The 15,834-nt window shown below is 35.0% G+C and overlaps 1 protein-coding gene across 5 annotated transcripts in view; it reads left to right on the top strand.

Annotated features, from left to right (window-relative positions):
• HEATR5A (HEAT repeat containing 5A) overlaps nucleotides 1-15,834 on the top strand; it is a 64,766-nt gene that overhangs the window by 6,522 nt on the left and 42,410 nt on the right. For all 5 annotated transcript variants that reach the window (XM_058837706.1, XM_058837694.1, XM_058837701.1 and 2 more), the window contains exons 2-10: nucleotides 2,627-2,710; nucleotides 4,081-4,345; nucleotides 5,343-5,554; nucleotides 8,334-8,442; nucleotides 8,962-9,111; nucleotides 9,375-9,546; nucleotides 11,548-11,708; nucleotides 14,175-14,430; nucleotides 15,542-15,697. In XM_058837706.1, the coding sequence (XP_058693689.1) occupies nucleotides 4,220-4,345; nucleotides 5,343-5,554; nucleotides 8,334-8,442; nucleotides 8,962-9,111; nucleotides 9,375-9,546; nucleotides 11,548-11,708; nucleotides 14,175-14,430; nucleotides 15,542-15,697 (1,342 nt within the window). In that variant the 5' untranslated portion in view covers nucleotides 2,627-2,710; nucleotides 4,081-4,219. The remainder of the gene's footprint in view (nucleotides 1-2,626; nucleotides 2,711-4,080; nucleotides 4,346-5,342; nucleotides 5,555-8,333; nucleotides 8,443-8,961; nucleotides 9,112-9,374; nucleotides 9,547-11,547; nucleotides 11,709-14,174; nucleotides 14,431-15,541; nucleotides 15,698-15,834) is intronic.

Here is a 15,834-nt window from a genome sequence, read left to right as displayed (position 1 = left end):
AGTCTATTGTCTGCTTCCCTCATCTTTTAAAGCCTGAGGAGATTACCTGTAGCTTGGAATGAGCTTGATCCACATAACAGATCTATTTAGGTTTTTTACTCTGTTACAACTTTATCATGGGTGGTCTATTGGTTCTCATATTTGAAAGACAGTTGCTAAACACAGCTACTCAGATCAGTCTTACCGTGGATAAGTCACCTTTTAAATTAAGACTTCATATCCCTTTTTTCTCAAAGTGGTTTGTCAGAAACTTCAAAAATACGATTGCTGTTGCCTTTTAATGTGCCTTTTGATGTACCCTGTATTCCTTTCAATTTACAGGGTGACATTCCATCTAGTGCTTGCTCCAAGAGCTTTTCTGAGCTCTTTTCTGACCAGTCTTAAACAATCCTGCTTGTCAAATTGGCAGTTGATAAATCAAAAAACATTTTTAAGTAGTAAGTAGGAACAACTTCTGCCTTGGTCAGTAAACATTTGTGCCAGTTTTGTAGCATAGTGTAAATGTTAAATAAACTTAGCTCACAGGAAGAAAAAAGAGAGTTTTTTGATTGATCTGTTCTTGTAGTACTGATGGGAAAGCAGTTCTTGTAATTGCTTCAGTTACCTAAAGACAAAACCAGAAGAGTGGTGCATCATGTTGGTTGGCAAATGAAGATTTCATCAGGCATGTATGTCTTCTAATTTTGGCTGATGGCATAGTATACATCTCAATTAAATTTCACATTTTTTTCCCAGATTTCTTTTTCATATTGAGAAGTATAAAAATTATAACACCAGGAGAAAAGCACTAGCAAATAATTCAGCATTTCTAAACGTGGGTCTCTTGTAAATAGAAGTGCATCTTTACATGCTTGGGTTGTACTTGCATTGGTTTACTGGTGCTGATGATGGCCAAGGAGCTCCAGCTGCTGAGAGAACATCCACTCTTTCCTGGTGCTTGACCAGCCCAGAGAGTGGCTGTGCCACGCCTCCAATTAGAGCAGAGTCCCCCCCGTGTCTGCACGGTGTTGCTTTGGGTTTGATGGTTTCTTCTGCACTTAGAAATTGCCTAGAAACGTCTTGTATACATAACAAGGACATATTTATTGTTATAAAATGCAGCTAGTCTCCAAGTTCTGTGCTTGTGTTCAGCTTTGCGCTGTGAGCAAGCACTGTGCCTTTTTGCTCTGTTCTCTGCAAAACCAGCATGCTGCAGGAGAACTTGATGCCCTACATTCTTGCCCTGCTTCTCCCAAGTTTGTATGCATGTGCCCTTCTTTTATCACTACTTTTGAAACTTCATAAGTATCCCTGGTGTGCAGGCTTACAGCTTATTGAAGGGAACCTCAATAAGTGTTTGGAATGAGTTTTTTGTGTAAGGTAGGGAGGATGCTGCTTTCTGTACAGGTTTGTGGAATCGAGGTTTGCTTGTTGATCAGCAGTGGAAAGATCAGGTCTGGGATTCTTTTTTTTTGTTTTCTCTGCATAGACAGTTCTATTTCTACAAAACTAATTCTTGCATAATAAACAGTCAGCCTTTGTAATTCAGTCCTAATAGTCTTTTCTTTGAGAAGTGCTAGTGTTTCTGGCCATGTTAGCAGGTGTTCATTATAAACATCAGCAACTACAGTAGGACATTTTTTCTTTCTTTAATTTAGACTAAAAACAAATAAATATATTTATATTGGTTTTGCAAATGTGTGTTTATACAATAGAAATGCTTCATTCAGAAAAAAGTTACAATAATAACTTGAGATGGTGTTGCTTAGGGCTTTGTCCAGTCAAGTGTTAGAAACCCCTGAGGGGGTGCAGGTGCTGCAATTCTCAACATCAGTCCCAGTGGCTGATAATCCTTACAGTGGAAATATTTTTTGTTTCTTTATCAAGAGGGAAGCTTCCTTGTTTTAATTATGAAGTAAAGAATTTGTCTTCATCCTCTTGGTAACAATCCCTTTTGAAGGGAAGGTTATCTTGAACCTGTTCTTCAGGAGGCTGAACAGGCAAAAAGAAGTTGGATTACTCTGATATCTACATGTACTTTTTATTTGTTTTCAACATCAGTCTTTTGAAGAGTGGTTGAAAAATTAATGCTTTTAAAATAACGTGCAACCTGTATTTCATGTCCTACGAGAATAAGTTCAAGTTGAATGAGTTTTGAAAGGAAATGTTTTTGCCCGTAAATTCTAATATTAAAACTGTATCTGGAGGCTAGGAGAATGGATTGATAATCCTCGTGTCTTGTATTGGTAGTGTTGTACATTAATTTTTCAGAACAGTTGAATCACCTTTGCCAGTTCTGCTTGTTGTTGGATAATCTTTCTAGAAAATTATTATGGTTATGATGCTGTTTGAACTTACTTTTTACTGGTTTAGAATTAAACTGTGTTAACAAAACAGAAATGAGAAAGGTGATTTCAGTAGTTAAATACACCCAGTTGTATGGTGTATATAGTAGGTCTGCCAAATTTAAATGTAGCATAAAAAGAGCTAATAATATTCATGGAGGTCCAGTCTTTTTTGGGTGAGCTATTACTTAATAAACATTGTTGGTATTGCAAGACTTCAGAATTCTTGTTTTCTGTAGAAACACTTGTATCTTATGTGCTTTCATTCCTAACAATGATCTTTGTATTAATTATTTTCCTAGAAATTTGAATTCTTAACATCCTTTATCCAAAAGCCTGGAGCAGCAGAGAGACAGTTTTTATAATGAGGAGAAATTATCTGCTAGGTAAGTTAAATGCCGATGTCTGGCAACAAACTGTGATCTTTTCAGTTAGGGAAAACAACTGTGAGTTGTAATCCTGAGATGGGTATGTAAATTGGATAAGTCACTGGGGTAGTAGGTGGTTTAGAGATGGTAGACATTAGAACAGGCCTTGGGTGAGGGGAAAAAAGGAGCATTTGTGACCTATACATGTAATTTTCATGCTGAGCAGTGATGAAACTCTACACTTAATCCTACTTTTTTTACGTAGCACATTATACTATGTGTATTTAGATCTGCTTGTTGTTTTCTAGTGTGATGCCTTGTCAAGCTGCTTGGTATTTCAGGTAGATTTGAAGTGACAGTTCATCATAGTAACTTATACATGTGGCTAATATTTTTTTGTGAGTTAATTTTGCATAAAAATGTGTAGAAAGTGGTAAAGGTAACCTTCTGCTCTGTGTTTGATGACAACCTGAGTACTGAATTATTTACCAAGGCTTTATATTTCACATCTACTATTTGAGGGATCATTTTACACTGTAATATTGTTACTGCATAAGAAAAACTGCGTTCAGCAGTCTTGGTGACCTCTGAAAAGGATAACTTGCATGGGAGTTTAAAATATGGTTGACAGTTTACCAGAATCTCCCTGACTGTTTTTCTTTGTGAAACCTACAGAATATTATATTCTTTATTTTGAAGCTATATGGCATTTAGATATTGGGGGGAAGATATCATTAAAAGTATTTTCCATCTTGGTTTGCTTATCCACAATGTGGAAATTCCCAAAATAGTCAGAGAAACATAAGTAAAACATAACTTCTTTTGAACTTTGTCTTTTGAAACAATCTTTTCAGGTTTGGGTTGTTTGGTTTTTTTTTCCAAAAGAGATCATTAGAGGTTTGCTCAGCAATGAAATTCTGGGGGCTTTTTATGCCTTGCTTGGCATTGGGAATACCTAAGGTGTTTGAATAATCTGTCAGCATTTATATTTGTGAATATAATTAACAGGAGTTTGTTAATTGTTGGTTACAGCTTTTGCTGCACTTTGTTCTTGATAACAAAATCATTATGTTGAAGGTCAGTTGGTCATTACTTTCAGGTAAATGATTAAGGACTAGAAAACCTCACTTCTTGCAAAACAAGGTGAAGGAAAATCAGTCCTGATATATTTGGAAGTATATTTAACTGCAGCTGCCATATTATATCAATATCATTATCTCATTTTCAAAAACTTTTAGTATTACTAAGGACATCTAAATAAAACTGCTATAATTTTCTCTTTATATTAGGCTTTCCTTTGAAATTTTCTTTTTAGTAGGTCAAGTGTGAATATTATATATGATATGATTGTTGACTTTTTATTAACTTTTTTTTTTCTTTCTGTTTAGATGTTCAAACTTCTGATTTGCCAGATACTAATGAAGAAGAAAATTGATTAATATAGTTTTGGTAGTTTGTTGGATTTTTTTTTTTTTTTTTTTTTTTTCCATTCTGCACTGTTGGGAGATTTGAGGAAAATTTCAAGGAATGGAGTTAGCTCACAGTTTACTACTTAATGAAGAAGCGTATAACCAGCTTGGTGAATTTCAAAAAGCAGAGTTCATTTTTGAATGGTTACAGTTTCTGGAAAAACTTTTACCAGTGACTAGCAGAGTAAGTGTAACGAGACTTGAGAAGAAAAGCCTGTCTTTCTGTTATTTTGTGTAAAATCAAAGAGCAGTATGCAATGTTATTTACCTCATGTCTTTTATGTACAAGGAGTAAAAGTATATTCAGTGTTAGGAGCAGGTTTCTAAATGTTCTAAGTTCTTGGTCACAGCCCTTCTAGTGACAGAGCCACTTGTCCAATGAAGGGAATTTTAATTATTTTTTAACTCCTATTATTACCGCAAGATTTTGCAGCCCCATTATGAAGAATGTCAGTAATGCTTCCACCTAGTGTTGCACAATTATTTAATGTTTCTCTACCAAGCAGGAATGTATCATCTTTCTCTTTGTTGTTTTTATAAACTTTTCCTAGTCAAATGATAGAAGATCTGTTTCCAGTCAACTCTCCAATTGTTTGATTCGCTGTTTGGTATATATTAAGTAGGTTATGTAGACATGTTTTGAGCTATTTAAATGTTGTTATTTGTGATGAAAATATGTAAATGAAAAATGGTGCCAGGTTCTTTTTTATAAGGGTATTTAAAAAATTACATAAGACTGGATAATTGTTTTAAGGGAAGCTCTTTCTTTTCTAATGCTCAAGTTGAAACTCAGCTTCTTCCTCAGAGTTCTTCTTTGCTACTAAATTTACTATATATCTATGAATTCTTTTATTTTAATGCAGACATAAAAAAAGAAAGAAAAGGCAGCTGTGTTTGAGAAAGGTTTAAGTATAGACATGCCACAGGGAAAATACACTTGAAATGCTACTAGCAATGATTGTGCTCTGAAAAAATTGTTGGGTTTTTTAAGAAGAATAAAATAATCAGATCCTTGAAAAGTCTTTTCATTAAGTATAAAAATGCAATAAAATGTTCATTTGTAGTTCAGAATGTCATTGTAAGAATAGTAATAATGAAAAGTAAAGATAGTTACAGATAATTAATGTAAATTAACTTTTAAATGTAACTGACCTTTAACTGGTTACTGATTTTATTTCCAGGCTGATATAAGGGAAAACCAGAAGAAACTGGTTGAACAATTGACTTCTTTATTAAACAATTCACCAGGACCTCCTACCAGACGGCTTCTTGCCAAGAATTTAGCTGTACTTTATAGCACTGGAGACACTTTTTCTGTTTACCAAACAATTGACAAATGCAATGAACTCATTCGGAGTAAAGATGACTCACCAAGTTATCTGCCTACAAAACTGTAAGTGTGTTTTTAGCCTCAAGCTTCAAATCCTGTAATAACAACACAGGTTTAAATGGTGAGATGCATCTGAGTTCACTGCCACAAAATACTTAATAAAACAAAGATTGTGCTGTTAGTCCATGTTGTATATGTGCATTGGGAGTCAAAAGAGTAGAAGACACTCCAGCCAGACAATTGAAAATCAGGCCAGGGAGAATACCAACAATGGGTAGCAGAGTTAAGAGAAGGCCTTGTTCAAAAACAAGGACAAGGTAATAATAGTGCTGAGAAGAGCAGTAAAACAGACAAGTAGAACTCCAGGTATAAGAGACAGTTGCTGAGTACGTTTCTTAATTCAGCTGGGAAATTCGATATAGTAAAAAATACCTGAAATATTTATAACCAAATACCGAAAACCTAGGCAGCAGAGCAGTGAAACATGAACTGTTATTTCAGAATGTGAAGCCAAATCTTTATGTGCAGAGATGTTATGAATAATCTTCATTCCTGAAATTATGCACAATTCTCATTAGAGTGAAGCAAATTAAAGGTAAAGGTAGTAAAGATGAGATAGTAAAATATCCTTGTGCATTTATGATTTGGTATTGAAAGCAGAGCAGGATGTCTCTTCCTCCTTTACTTCACATGCTAAATCTGTTTCTGGCAACACAAGAAAAAATGCCTGAAAACAGATTTTGCGAGGAGTCAGTTGTATTTTCTAATACTATTTTTTTGTTTCCTTTTTGTTCCACTTGACCTCTTGTGCAGTCCTTTGACTTAAGAATTAATTTGCTGTAAAGGGTCTTAGTCTTGCAAAGTAAATTACTGCTATACTACATTCGTAACAATGATATGCATTAACATTAGAGTTGAGGTGTAGTATGGGACAGAGTTCTGCAGGGCTTCCTGCTTCAGCTGTGATGTGCCACACTGGAGGAAGTGGGATGATGTCAGCACAGCAAGGAGGGTTGGGGGAGGCTGTTGGCAGTAAAGCAGAAATGGGAGATAACCAAAGTCAGAATGCAGGGTAGCAGCTGGGGGAGAGGAAGAGAGGTGGCAGTGCACAGAATGTTCCTGGGTATGTAAACAGTGGTAAGGAGAGGAAAAAAGAGGTAGAGAAAAAGGTAATTGTGAAATATGGTTTTCTTCAATAAAGTTTTGGTAAAGGGATTTCTGGTAGAACTGACACGGATGCAATAGGCTACAGAAAATAATTGGAGCTACAGAACTGTGTGTTGAGTAAAATCTTCCATCCTAGGCTGCAAATATATTAAATACTTGGTGTTCAGCGTAGAAAAACTGCTTGTTTTATTTTGTTTTGATCTTGATTAAAATGTAGTCTTTGCCATCTGTCCGTATTAAGCATGCATGCTCATGTTGTCTCGTAGCAACACTTCATCATCAGTGTTCACAATATGTTGATACACCTGGGAATTCCTTTAAATACAGATTCCAGTGAATTGGTCCCTTATCTCATAGATTATCACTTTTCTTTTTTCATAGAGGTGGAAGATGAAAATGCTTTAGGCAAGCATTTTAAACACAAACTTAGGTGCTCATCTGCTGCTAAAACTCAGTGTGATGTGAATGTTCTATCAAATCAGTTAAAGAGGTCATGCAGCATCAATGCAGCTTATTGCTTTATTAAGGAGAGTACCTGTGGCCATGAGATGCTCAATTTAGAAGGGAAATTGGAAAATTGTAATTTTATGCCAAGGCACATCATGAAAAAAATGTAAATCCAAATTGTTGATGTGTACTGAGTTGGATAAAAGCAGTAACAAAACCAGGATTTTTGATGAAAGTAATATGGTGGTATGATAAGGGGTAAAGGATACTAGGTTTTTATTTCTGTGCATTTAGGGAATTACTGTAAATATTAAATGATTTTTTTAATTAAGAATATATTCAGTGTGAGAATTTAAAATTAAATATGTGGAACTTGTATTCATTTGGGGAATAAGCAAAATGTCGTTCTGTGGAAGGGGATGCTGAGCAATGTCTGCATATTTAAGTAGGTCTGGAAAAGAGCTGAAAGCTGATTAAACATATAATTCTTTTTCTCCTTGCATTCAAGAAATTAATTGGTTTAGTTATAGATCTGTCAATACAAAACCAAAGTGTGTTCATTAACTAATTATTCAGAGGAAAATGTTCTTTCATTAGGCACCTCTTTATTTCTTTTTTTTTTCCCTAAATATTAGCATTTTTTGCCTTTGCTAAAGGAAAGGCCAATGAGCGCACGGAGTCCAGTTATCAGGTATTTCACCTGAATATTAAATTCAGAATCTGTCTGCAGTGAAAAGTACATGGGTTTATAGTCTTGTTTCCTTCAAGGTATTTCCTGTATTGTGATACATAAAAAATGGCAGAATTGTAATTACTAGACCATTTGCAGGCTACTGTCAACCATCAAGTTGCAAATAAACCTGTCCCTGACTACTTCTGGCAGCATCTGCTGCAGCATGACACAGAGCGCGCTTAGTGAAAAATGAATGTTAAGGTTTAAAGGTGGATATGAAAATTGAATTCCTCTTGTAAAATGTACTGGAAGATTGTATTATCTGAATTCTTGTATTACCCAAGTTACTTTAGCAACTCTTGTATCTGCATTTCTTTGAGAGGGTATGTGCCACATACAGATCTTTTTTTTTCCCTTTTGATGTTCCACTTACATTTTTGGGACATTCTGTTCACTTATTTTGCTGTTTGCACATTGATTACTTCAGTCGTCTTAATCCCTTTCATCTCTTACTGCATCCATTTTCATGCGTCTTTGGATTTGCTTTTGTTTTAGTGCTGCGGTGGTGTGCTTGGGCTATTTATACAAAAAATTGGGAAGAATTTTGGGAAACAGTTTTACTGACACCGTTGGGAATGTGCTTAAAGCAATGAAGAATGCAGAGGTATTGGAACAGCATGTTTAAAAAATGACTGGAAAAATAAAAGGATTTTTACTGTTAGTAGCTGGACCAATGAATAAGAGAAAATGCATGATACCAAAATAAAAAAAAAAAAGTTGTGAAAAGTCAGATAAAAATCAGTGTCTAAATTCTAAAGAGGTACTGGAGTTAATGGATTATGACTATAAAAGGATGGATCACAGTTTTTCTTTGTCTGATTTCATGAAAGTAATTGATACATTTTCTAATATAATTGCATTATTAATGAGAACATTTTTTCTCTAGCTCATACTTTATGTTTTGGGTTTTATACTTGTAATTATTGCTTTTCAATAGAACATAGAATTACTATTTTCATTTGCTTGTAGAGTTTTAGGGCATGTTATCTGCTTTAACTTATTTCAGTATAACTAGATCTCGAAAAGACCCAGCCATTTTTTACCTATTTCAGTAGTTGGTGTTTTGTATTTCCAAAGAGCTTAGGGTTACAAAACTTTAACAAATTTCTTATTCATTTTTCAGTCTCAAGGACGTTATGAAATCATGCTTAGTTTACAAAATATATTAAATGGTTTAGGAGCTGCTGCTATCCCCTGCCATAGAGATATTTACAAAGCTGCCCGATCGTGTTTGACAGATCGATCCATGGCTGTCCGCTGTGCTGCTGCAAAGGTAAACTGCTCCAAGAGCTGTTTTAAGTAGCTCCCTAAAACATAAAATTCTGTTCTAATGATTAATGAACACAGAAGTAAAAATATTGTTTGCTTACCTGTGTTTCTTTGATATTAACTTAGCAGAAAAAAGTCAAGTAATTTCAGTATGAAGTAAAGTGCTTCTTTTCGTTAGGGAGAAATCAGTGTATTATGTAGCAAACTAAAATTTTTACTGAGTGCTTTTCCATGTCAAAACACTTTTATTTCCCTTTTTTTGTCTAGTGTCTTCTCGAACTTCAGAATGAAGCAGTATTTATGTGGAGTACAGACCTGGATAGTGTTGTTACCTTATGTTTTAAATCCTTTGAAGGTTCCAATTATGATGTACGATTAGAAGTTTCAAAACTTCTAGGCACAATATTGGCTAGAGCTCTAACATCTAAGCAGATAACAGGTAACATATGTGCTTTCTTTGCTGATTGCTCATCTGTAAAAATCTGTCAGATGGTAAGAAATTTTCAAGTTCTGTTGAAGCCTGAAGTAAAATCACATTGTAAGCTTCTTCTGACTGTTCATATCTCTGGTTTGGTCTTTTTTCTAACTTTTTTCTTGTGAAGTGCTGTGCTTTTGGTTCTATCCATCTATCCATCTATCATCTATTTATCTATCTATCTTTATAAAATAACAAACAAGGGAAAGTAGTTAGTAAAACTTTTTTCTCCGCTATGAGATTGTTGTTGTATGGTGAGATATTAGTAACTTCAGGAATTTAAGAGCAAGATTAATTTAAGCTAACTAATTTAAATAACTAAGATCTGAGGCAGTCTCTCTGTCAAACTAAAAAGTTAAGGATAGCTTCCAAGTTGTTTTTCTGCAGTAATTGATACAACATCTGGATTGTTGGTGGATAGCAGTATAAATATGATCAGAAGCAGAAATTAGCAGGCAGTTTTGTTCACACAACAGCCATGTAACAGTTTTTTCTGACAGACAGTACTTGAGTTAACTGAAGCATCCTGGCACAAAGATATCATGCCCAATACTTGGTGTGATTCAGACCGAGCGGTTTTAATCTTAGAAGCCCCAAGCTAAATATCTGACTGTAATCTAAGCAAATTATAACAGGATGCAGGATAGGTGTGATTCAGACTGAGTGTTTTGTTTTTAATGGCAACAGAGAAGACCTTCAGTGCAACAATCAGCAAATGACAAAATGACGTGCCTTTAAGCCCACCTTCCAAAGTACTTGAGGCTGTGTATTTGCATTGTAGACTCTGAAGTCTTTGTTTACAGTGTATTTCCCCCAGAAATTTTGGGAGAGATTTACTGTGTTACAGGAAAAAAAATCATTTATCTTTTCTCAATAAAATAAAAAAATTCATATTCTGATCTCTTTATAGACTCATTAGTTTCCTTTAATATATGTAAGCAATGTACTTGATATTTCTTAGGCTCTAAGATAAGGTTATATAAGAAGCTTATAAATTATTTGGTTGGCTATATCAAGGAGTTTTGTCCTTATTTTAGTTATTTTTAGCTAAAAAGAAGTCAGAGCTAAGTGGGGCAGAAGCTATATGGGGACTAGAAGGGGCTGGGGGATAGGTGGAGGGAGCAGTACATGAAGAAATTTGTAGTCCTGAAATTTGTGCATTGTGTCTGACTGCTGATATGGAGGGGGTTTTGTTTAATTTTTTTTTTTCTGGACATCTTTATCTCAAATCCTGTCATTCCTGTTCTCATTCGTATCCTTGAAAGAGAATGAAAAATGCAGTGAAAATTTTAGGTCAGTTTGTACAGTGTGCTGTTAGCATGCTAAGTTTACACGTACTTGTCCCAGCATGTATTTTAAATGAACTTGTTATCAAGAAACAAAGCATTGCAATAGGAATTGGGGATGGATGATTTTCCTAAACAATTGCAAGTATATTTTATTTTTTCCTCTTTTTTAGAGAACTATCTTAATGCTCAGGTGACTTGATACTTTTTGTAAGAGACCCTATAGCTGTGCCCTTACATGGCTAAGTGTAGCAGAGAGGGATCTGCCTGAGGTTTGGAATAGAGGTTGTCTTTGCTGGTAAGCTGAAATATGTAAGAACCAGGGCTTTCATGAAGCTGTGGGTGGTAGGAGTAGACCTTACCAACCTTTTTGCAGAGGGAGCATAGATGGTAAATATTGAGGGATGATAAATGTAAGTATGCATACTAAGTAATGGCTTAAACTACTTAAAGGTAGTTAAAGCAGAAAAACTTGGGAAATATTGTGCTTTGCTGGAGCAATGAGAGCTAAAATGTCCTAGTTTCTGTTGTGAAGTTATGCTCAAACAGTATTTGGATTTGATTGTGCTACTGAGTTTGTGCAAATTATTTTTACTAAAATTAAGAGAGTTGAAACTCTGCTTCTAAAATGTAGCAAGATTTTTGAACTATTCCTCTAAAGATGTACATCTATTCTTAGCCTCCACCAAGCAAAACTTCCGCAGAATCTCTTTGGAAGATGTGATGGAGCTATTGGGAACTGGATTTCTGCGTGGAAGTTGTGGATTTCTACGAGCCAGTGGTGATATGTTGAAAGGGACCAGTTCAGTCAGCAGAGATGTTAGAGTTGGAGTCACTCAGGTTTGGATTACATCAGTTATGATTTTCTGAGATTGCTAAACATTTGTATAATTGCTTTTCTCTGTGTGTATCTTTTTTTTTGTTCTTTTTGTGTATTTGTAATGAGATGTATATATTTGAAAATAAGGATTCACATCTTGAGTCAGGCTATAAAGAAAGGAAAAAAAGACTTCTGATGTTGCTTATTGTTTACCCAAGAGTTTGACATTTTAAAAATTAAAACTTCACATGATATGAATTTCAAATTACTGATATAAATAAATTCCTCAATTTTTAAATTTAAAACTGATTTCTTAACAGTTGAAAATTAAAGGGAGAAGTTACAAGAAATGTTTGAACTTGAAATACTTTCCTTCTGTGTAAGGAATTCCAAGTCTAGTTCTGAAAGGATGGTTCTGCTTTGAGTAAGTGTATGAGAAGTAAGGAAAATAGAATTTAGTGGAAAAAACCCAGCATCAGTTTTGCTGTGTTCCAGGATGCTCAAAGCATAGAATCTTGTAAACTGAACAAGACTGAAGGCAGGCCATGTAGTGCCTACTGGTAAAAACAGTATAAATTTTTCAGATAATATCAGGTTGGCTTAATACTGTAAATCTTATCTTAAATGTAAACATGCTGAATTGTACATATTCAAATGTGAAACCTGTGAATCAAGACTAAAGGTAATGAACATTTATGTATCAAATAGCTATGGTTATTTTAGTATGTTACAGTCCCACACCTCTGTGATAACCACCTTTGCTGCTAAGGCAGTTTGTCAGTACATTACAACTTCTGTGCAAAAGATCTTTAAAATAGCTTGAATTACTGATACAAGCTTCCAGATTTTGCAGTGAAACAGCTGCAAGGTGCTACAAATTGTCTTCTGTGCTCTGTTCATGCTGAGTGGAAGCATAACTTTTGGAAGAGAGAACAGAAAAGCTGGGGAACAATAATACCTTGACAGTTATATGCCTAGAAAATGCATGCCAGAGATTTCTAGGGTGTTCTATATACATGGTAGTTTTATTAGTTTTCCAGGAATATATCAGATATCTCAGTTCAATGTCTTGACAATAGTTTTTGGAAGTTGCTCCTTTTTCAAAAATATCTGTTAACACAGTAGTACCTGTGCTAGATGGTACACTCAAACTGTACCAGAGCAGTTGAAATAGTGCAATGTTTCTACAAAAAAAAAAGCTTGAAAAGTTGTGAATTTATCAGTAGTTGTGAGTAGAAAACGCCTGCAGATATAAAATGTATTAATTAGTGAGTTGCAGCTTATTATGAATATAAAAATAAGAAAGGCTCTGAAGATGACTTCTTACATATGAAAGATTTTGTATTTCTTCATGCCAGGTTCAAGACAGAGTTTAAAATTAAGCCAAGGCAGTATCACTCTTCACAAGTCTTTATCCTGTTAAATTCGTCAGGTTTCAAATCTATAAAACCAGAGTAATGTACTGATGCATTATGAGGCCTAAGTAGTATTTGTCAAGACCAGTAAGGTGCTAATAGGATCTAATAGTAGAATTATTTTGTCTACGGTAGTGCCCTTTCTTGTACATGAGTAATTTTGTTGTTAATGTTAGACACAAGATAAAGTATGTTTGAGGCAAATATAGAAATGGATTGATATAAGCAGTAGTTGTGAACTTTCTTATGAGGAAGTCTGTGTGTTCATTTGCCTAGTCTCATTTTTTGTAATTAATTTGCTTGATCTATTCATTAAAAAATCCAACATATGCACATAGAAGGCAGTTGTAGGGGAGCTTATTATGTGGCAAAATAAATGTCTTGTAGTGATTAGATTTGTAAAGTGATTCTGCATTCCTTCTCTGTGTGGTGACAAACATAGTCTTTTTATGGTACTGCCATTGCAAGGCAAACTATTAAAATTCATTGGAGAAGAGTGATTGGGGGCTGCAAATATTCCCTGATTCAGACCCTTTAATAACCAAATTTCTCTGGGTTATGAGTTATAGTTTTGTAAATAGTAGTTCTTAAAATGCATTCATACATTAAATTTGGGTTTCATGTGCAGAATGTTAAATAGCTGGAAGCTGTTGTTCAGTGAGACCAAACACAATGTTTTACATAACAAGTGCCTGTGCAGGGTAAACTGCCATTTCTCACACTCTGCAATGAGATGACATGGGCAAGCAGCTTGAAATAACTTACAGTCAAAGCAGGCTGCAATATTACTAGTGCAGAATCACAGAATATGCCGAGTTGGAAGGGACCCATAACAATTTTGATAGTAATTTAAATTATTTTTAAAAATTAAAATAATATATAGATATAAAAAATTGCAGGTACCTAATAGGGAGAACATGTGTGATTTATGGATGCAGAAATGTATAAATCATCTCAATTTAGTGTTCTAATTGTGGCAATGTGAAGATTTAAAAAAATAAGTATGTAGGATAGTTAGTGAATTTCTGGATATTTTGCTCTAAAATATGTTTATTTTCCAATCTCTTTCAGGCATATGTGGTATTTGTCTCTACATTAGGTGCACAATGGCTTGAGAGGAACTTCTCTGGCTTCCTAGCCCATATTCTAGATCTTGTGTCTCAGTCTCACCCTAAGGCTATTCAGAGTCCCATGGATGCTATCGGCTGTCGCCGCTGTGTCTCATTCATCCTTCGAGCTACAGTAGGAGGCCTGCTCGGGGAAAAGGCTCAGATTGCAGCTGCCAAGGAGATTTGTCAGGCCATCTGGAAACTGAAGAAAGTTGTAGGTATGGGTCTAACAAGATTATCCATTTGTGCCTCTGCTTTTCCTTTTTTAAGTGATTGTCCAACTACCTATTCCAGAATCTGCAGAAACAGAATATGTAGTGCTGCTTTATTACCATGATAATGTAGAGGGCTTTTGATGGGCTGCTTTGTTTTTAGCTTGGGCTGGTTATTTGCTTGTGTGTGTCTTTGTTTTCGTACGTGTGTACCCACACAAGGATATACAGATCTTTTAACACTCCATTCCTGGCAAATGTAATTTTAACCACTAACAAATGAAATAATTGCAGTAATAACATACGGATAGTATTGTAAAGTAAGTTTAGGTTGGCAGATAATGCATGTCTAGTCAGATCCTGCCTTCCTGTTCAGAGCAGTTGACACTACTAAAGGTTCAAAAAAGAAGCATTTGTTCCTAAATGACAAATGAGCATTTCTTCTGGAGAAAACAGATCTCTTGCATGATAAGATCTTGTACATTGCTTCCAGAAAAAGCCTCCGATCTTCCACCATTGTCCTTCTGGAGGAGAAGAAAGAATCCTGGACATAACCTGTTATCTTCTGGTGTAGAGCTGCATGTTGTATCTGATTTAAATATGTAAATGTTTTGTTGTCTAAACAGACATAATTATTTGTGTCTCAAAAGATAAACTTTCAAAAAAATAATATTTTTCCCTCCCTCTTCATTCCACATCTCTGCCTTCTCTCTCGTTGCTCTTGCAAAATTTCATTCTTTTCTTCCTTTTCTTTTTTTTCATATGATGCAGTAAAATCTGGGAAGTTACATTGAAGTTTGTTTTCAAGTTACTTTTGGTAGGGCAGATGATAGCACTCTTCTTGCTAGCTACTGTTCTCCATCATGTGAAGATAAGCAATTTAATAAATTTTCCATTTATCCACACTCTTACCCTCACAGATGTTACTTACTACAGCATCCTTTCAGTAAAAGAAATATACTTGTCTCAGTGAAGGTAACCCTTTATGAAAACAATAATAAAAATGGTAATGGTTAAAGCTTATTTAGTAATATAAACAACTTCTCTTGGCAAAAGCCTTTCTCCCATCTGGTTTTGGTAATGATTTCATGGCGATTTTCTTGTACTGTGTTATCAGATGCTGCAATGAGTGATGGTAACTTGGAAACAAAAATTAATACAACAGATGTAACAGCAAGTCAGCATGTGCTTGTGTGTGCACTTCAGGAACTTGGAAGTCTCATTCATGGCTTAGGAACTACAGCAGCACCATTACTGCAAGACTCCAGTACAGGTAGAAGCCCTGAATTATTTTGTGAGCCAGAGTACAAATTAAATTTATATTCATTTGTTCACTGTGATCTTCTTTGATTTCTTATGGCTATTCTTCTGGTGCTCAGTCTCCTAACCAGGATCCTCCATAGTTCTTGT

The sequence above is a fragment of the Poecile atricapillus genome, chromosome 1 (assembly GCF_030490865.1).
Source record: "Poecile atricapillus isolate bPoeAtr1 chromosome 1, bPoeAtr1.hap1, whole genome shotgun sequence".
Lineage (NCBI taxonomy): Eukaryota > Metazoa > Chordata > Aves > Passeriformes > Paridae > Poecile > Poecile atricapillus.
The sequence above is the reverse complement of the archived record's forward strand: the minus strand, read 5'-3'. Positions and strand labels throughout refer to the sequence as shown.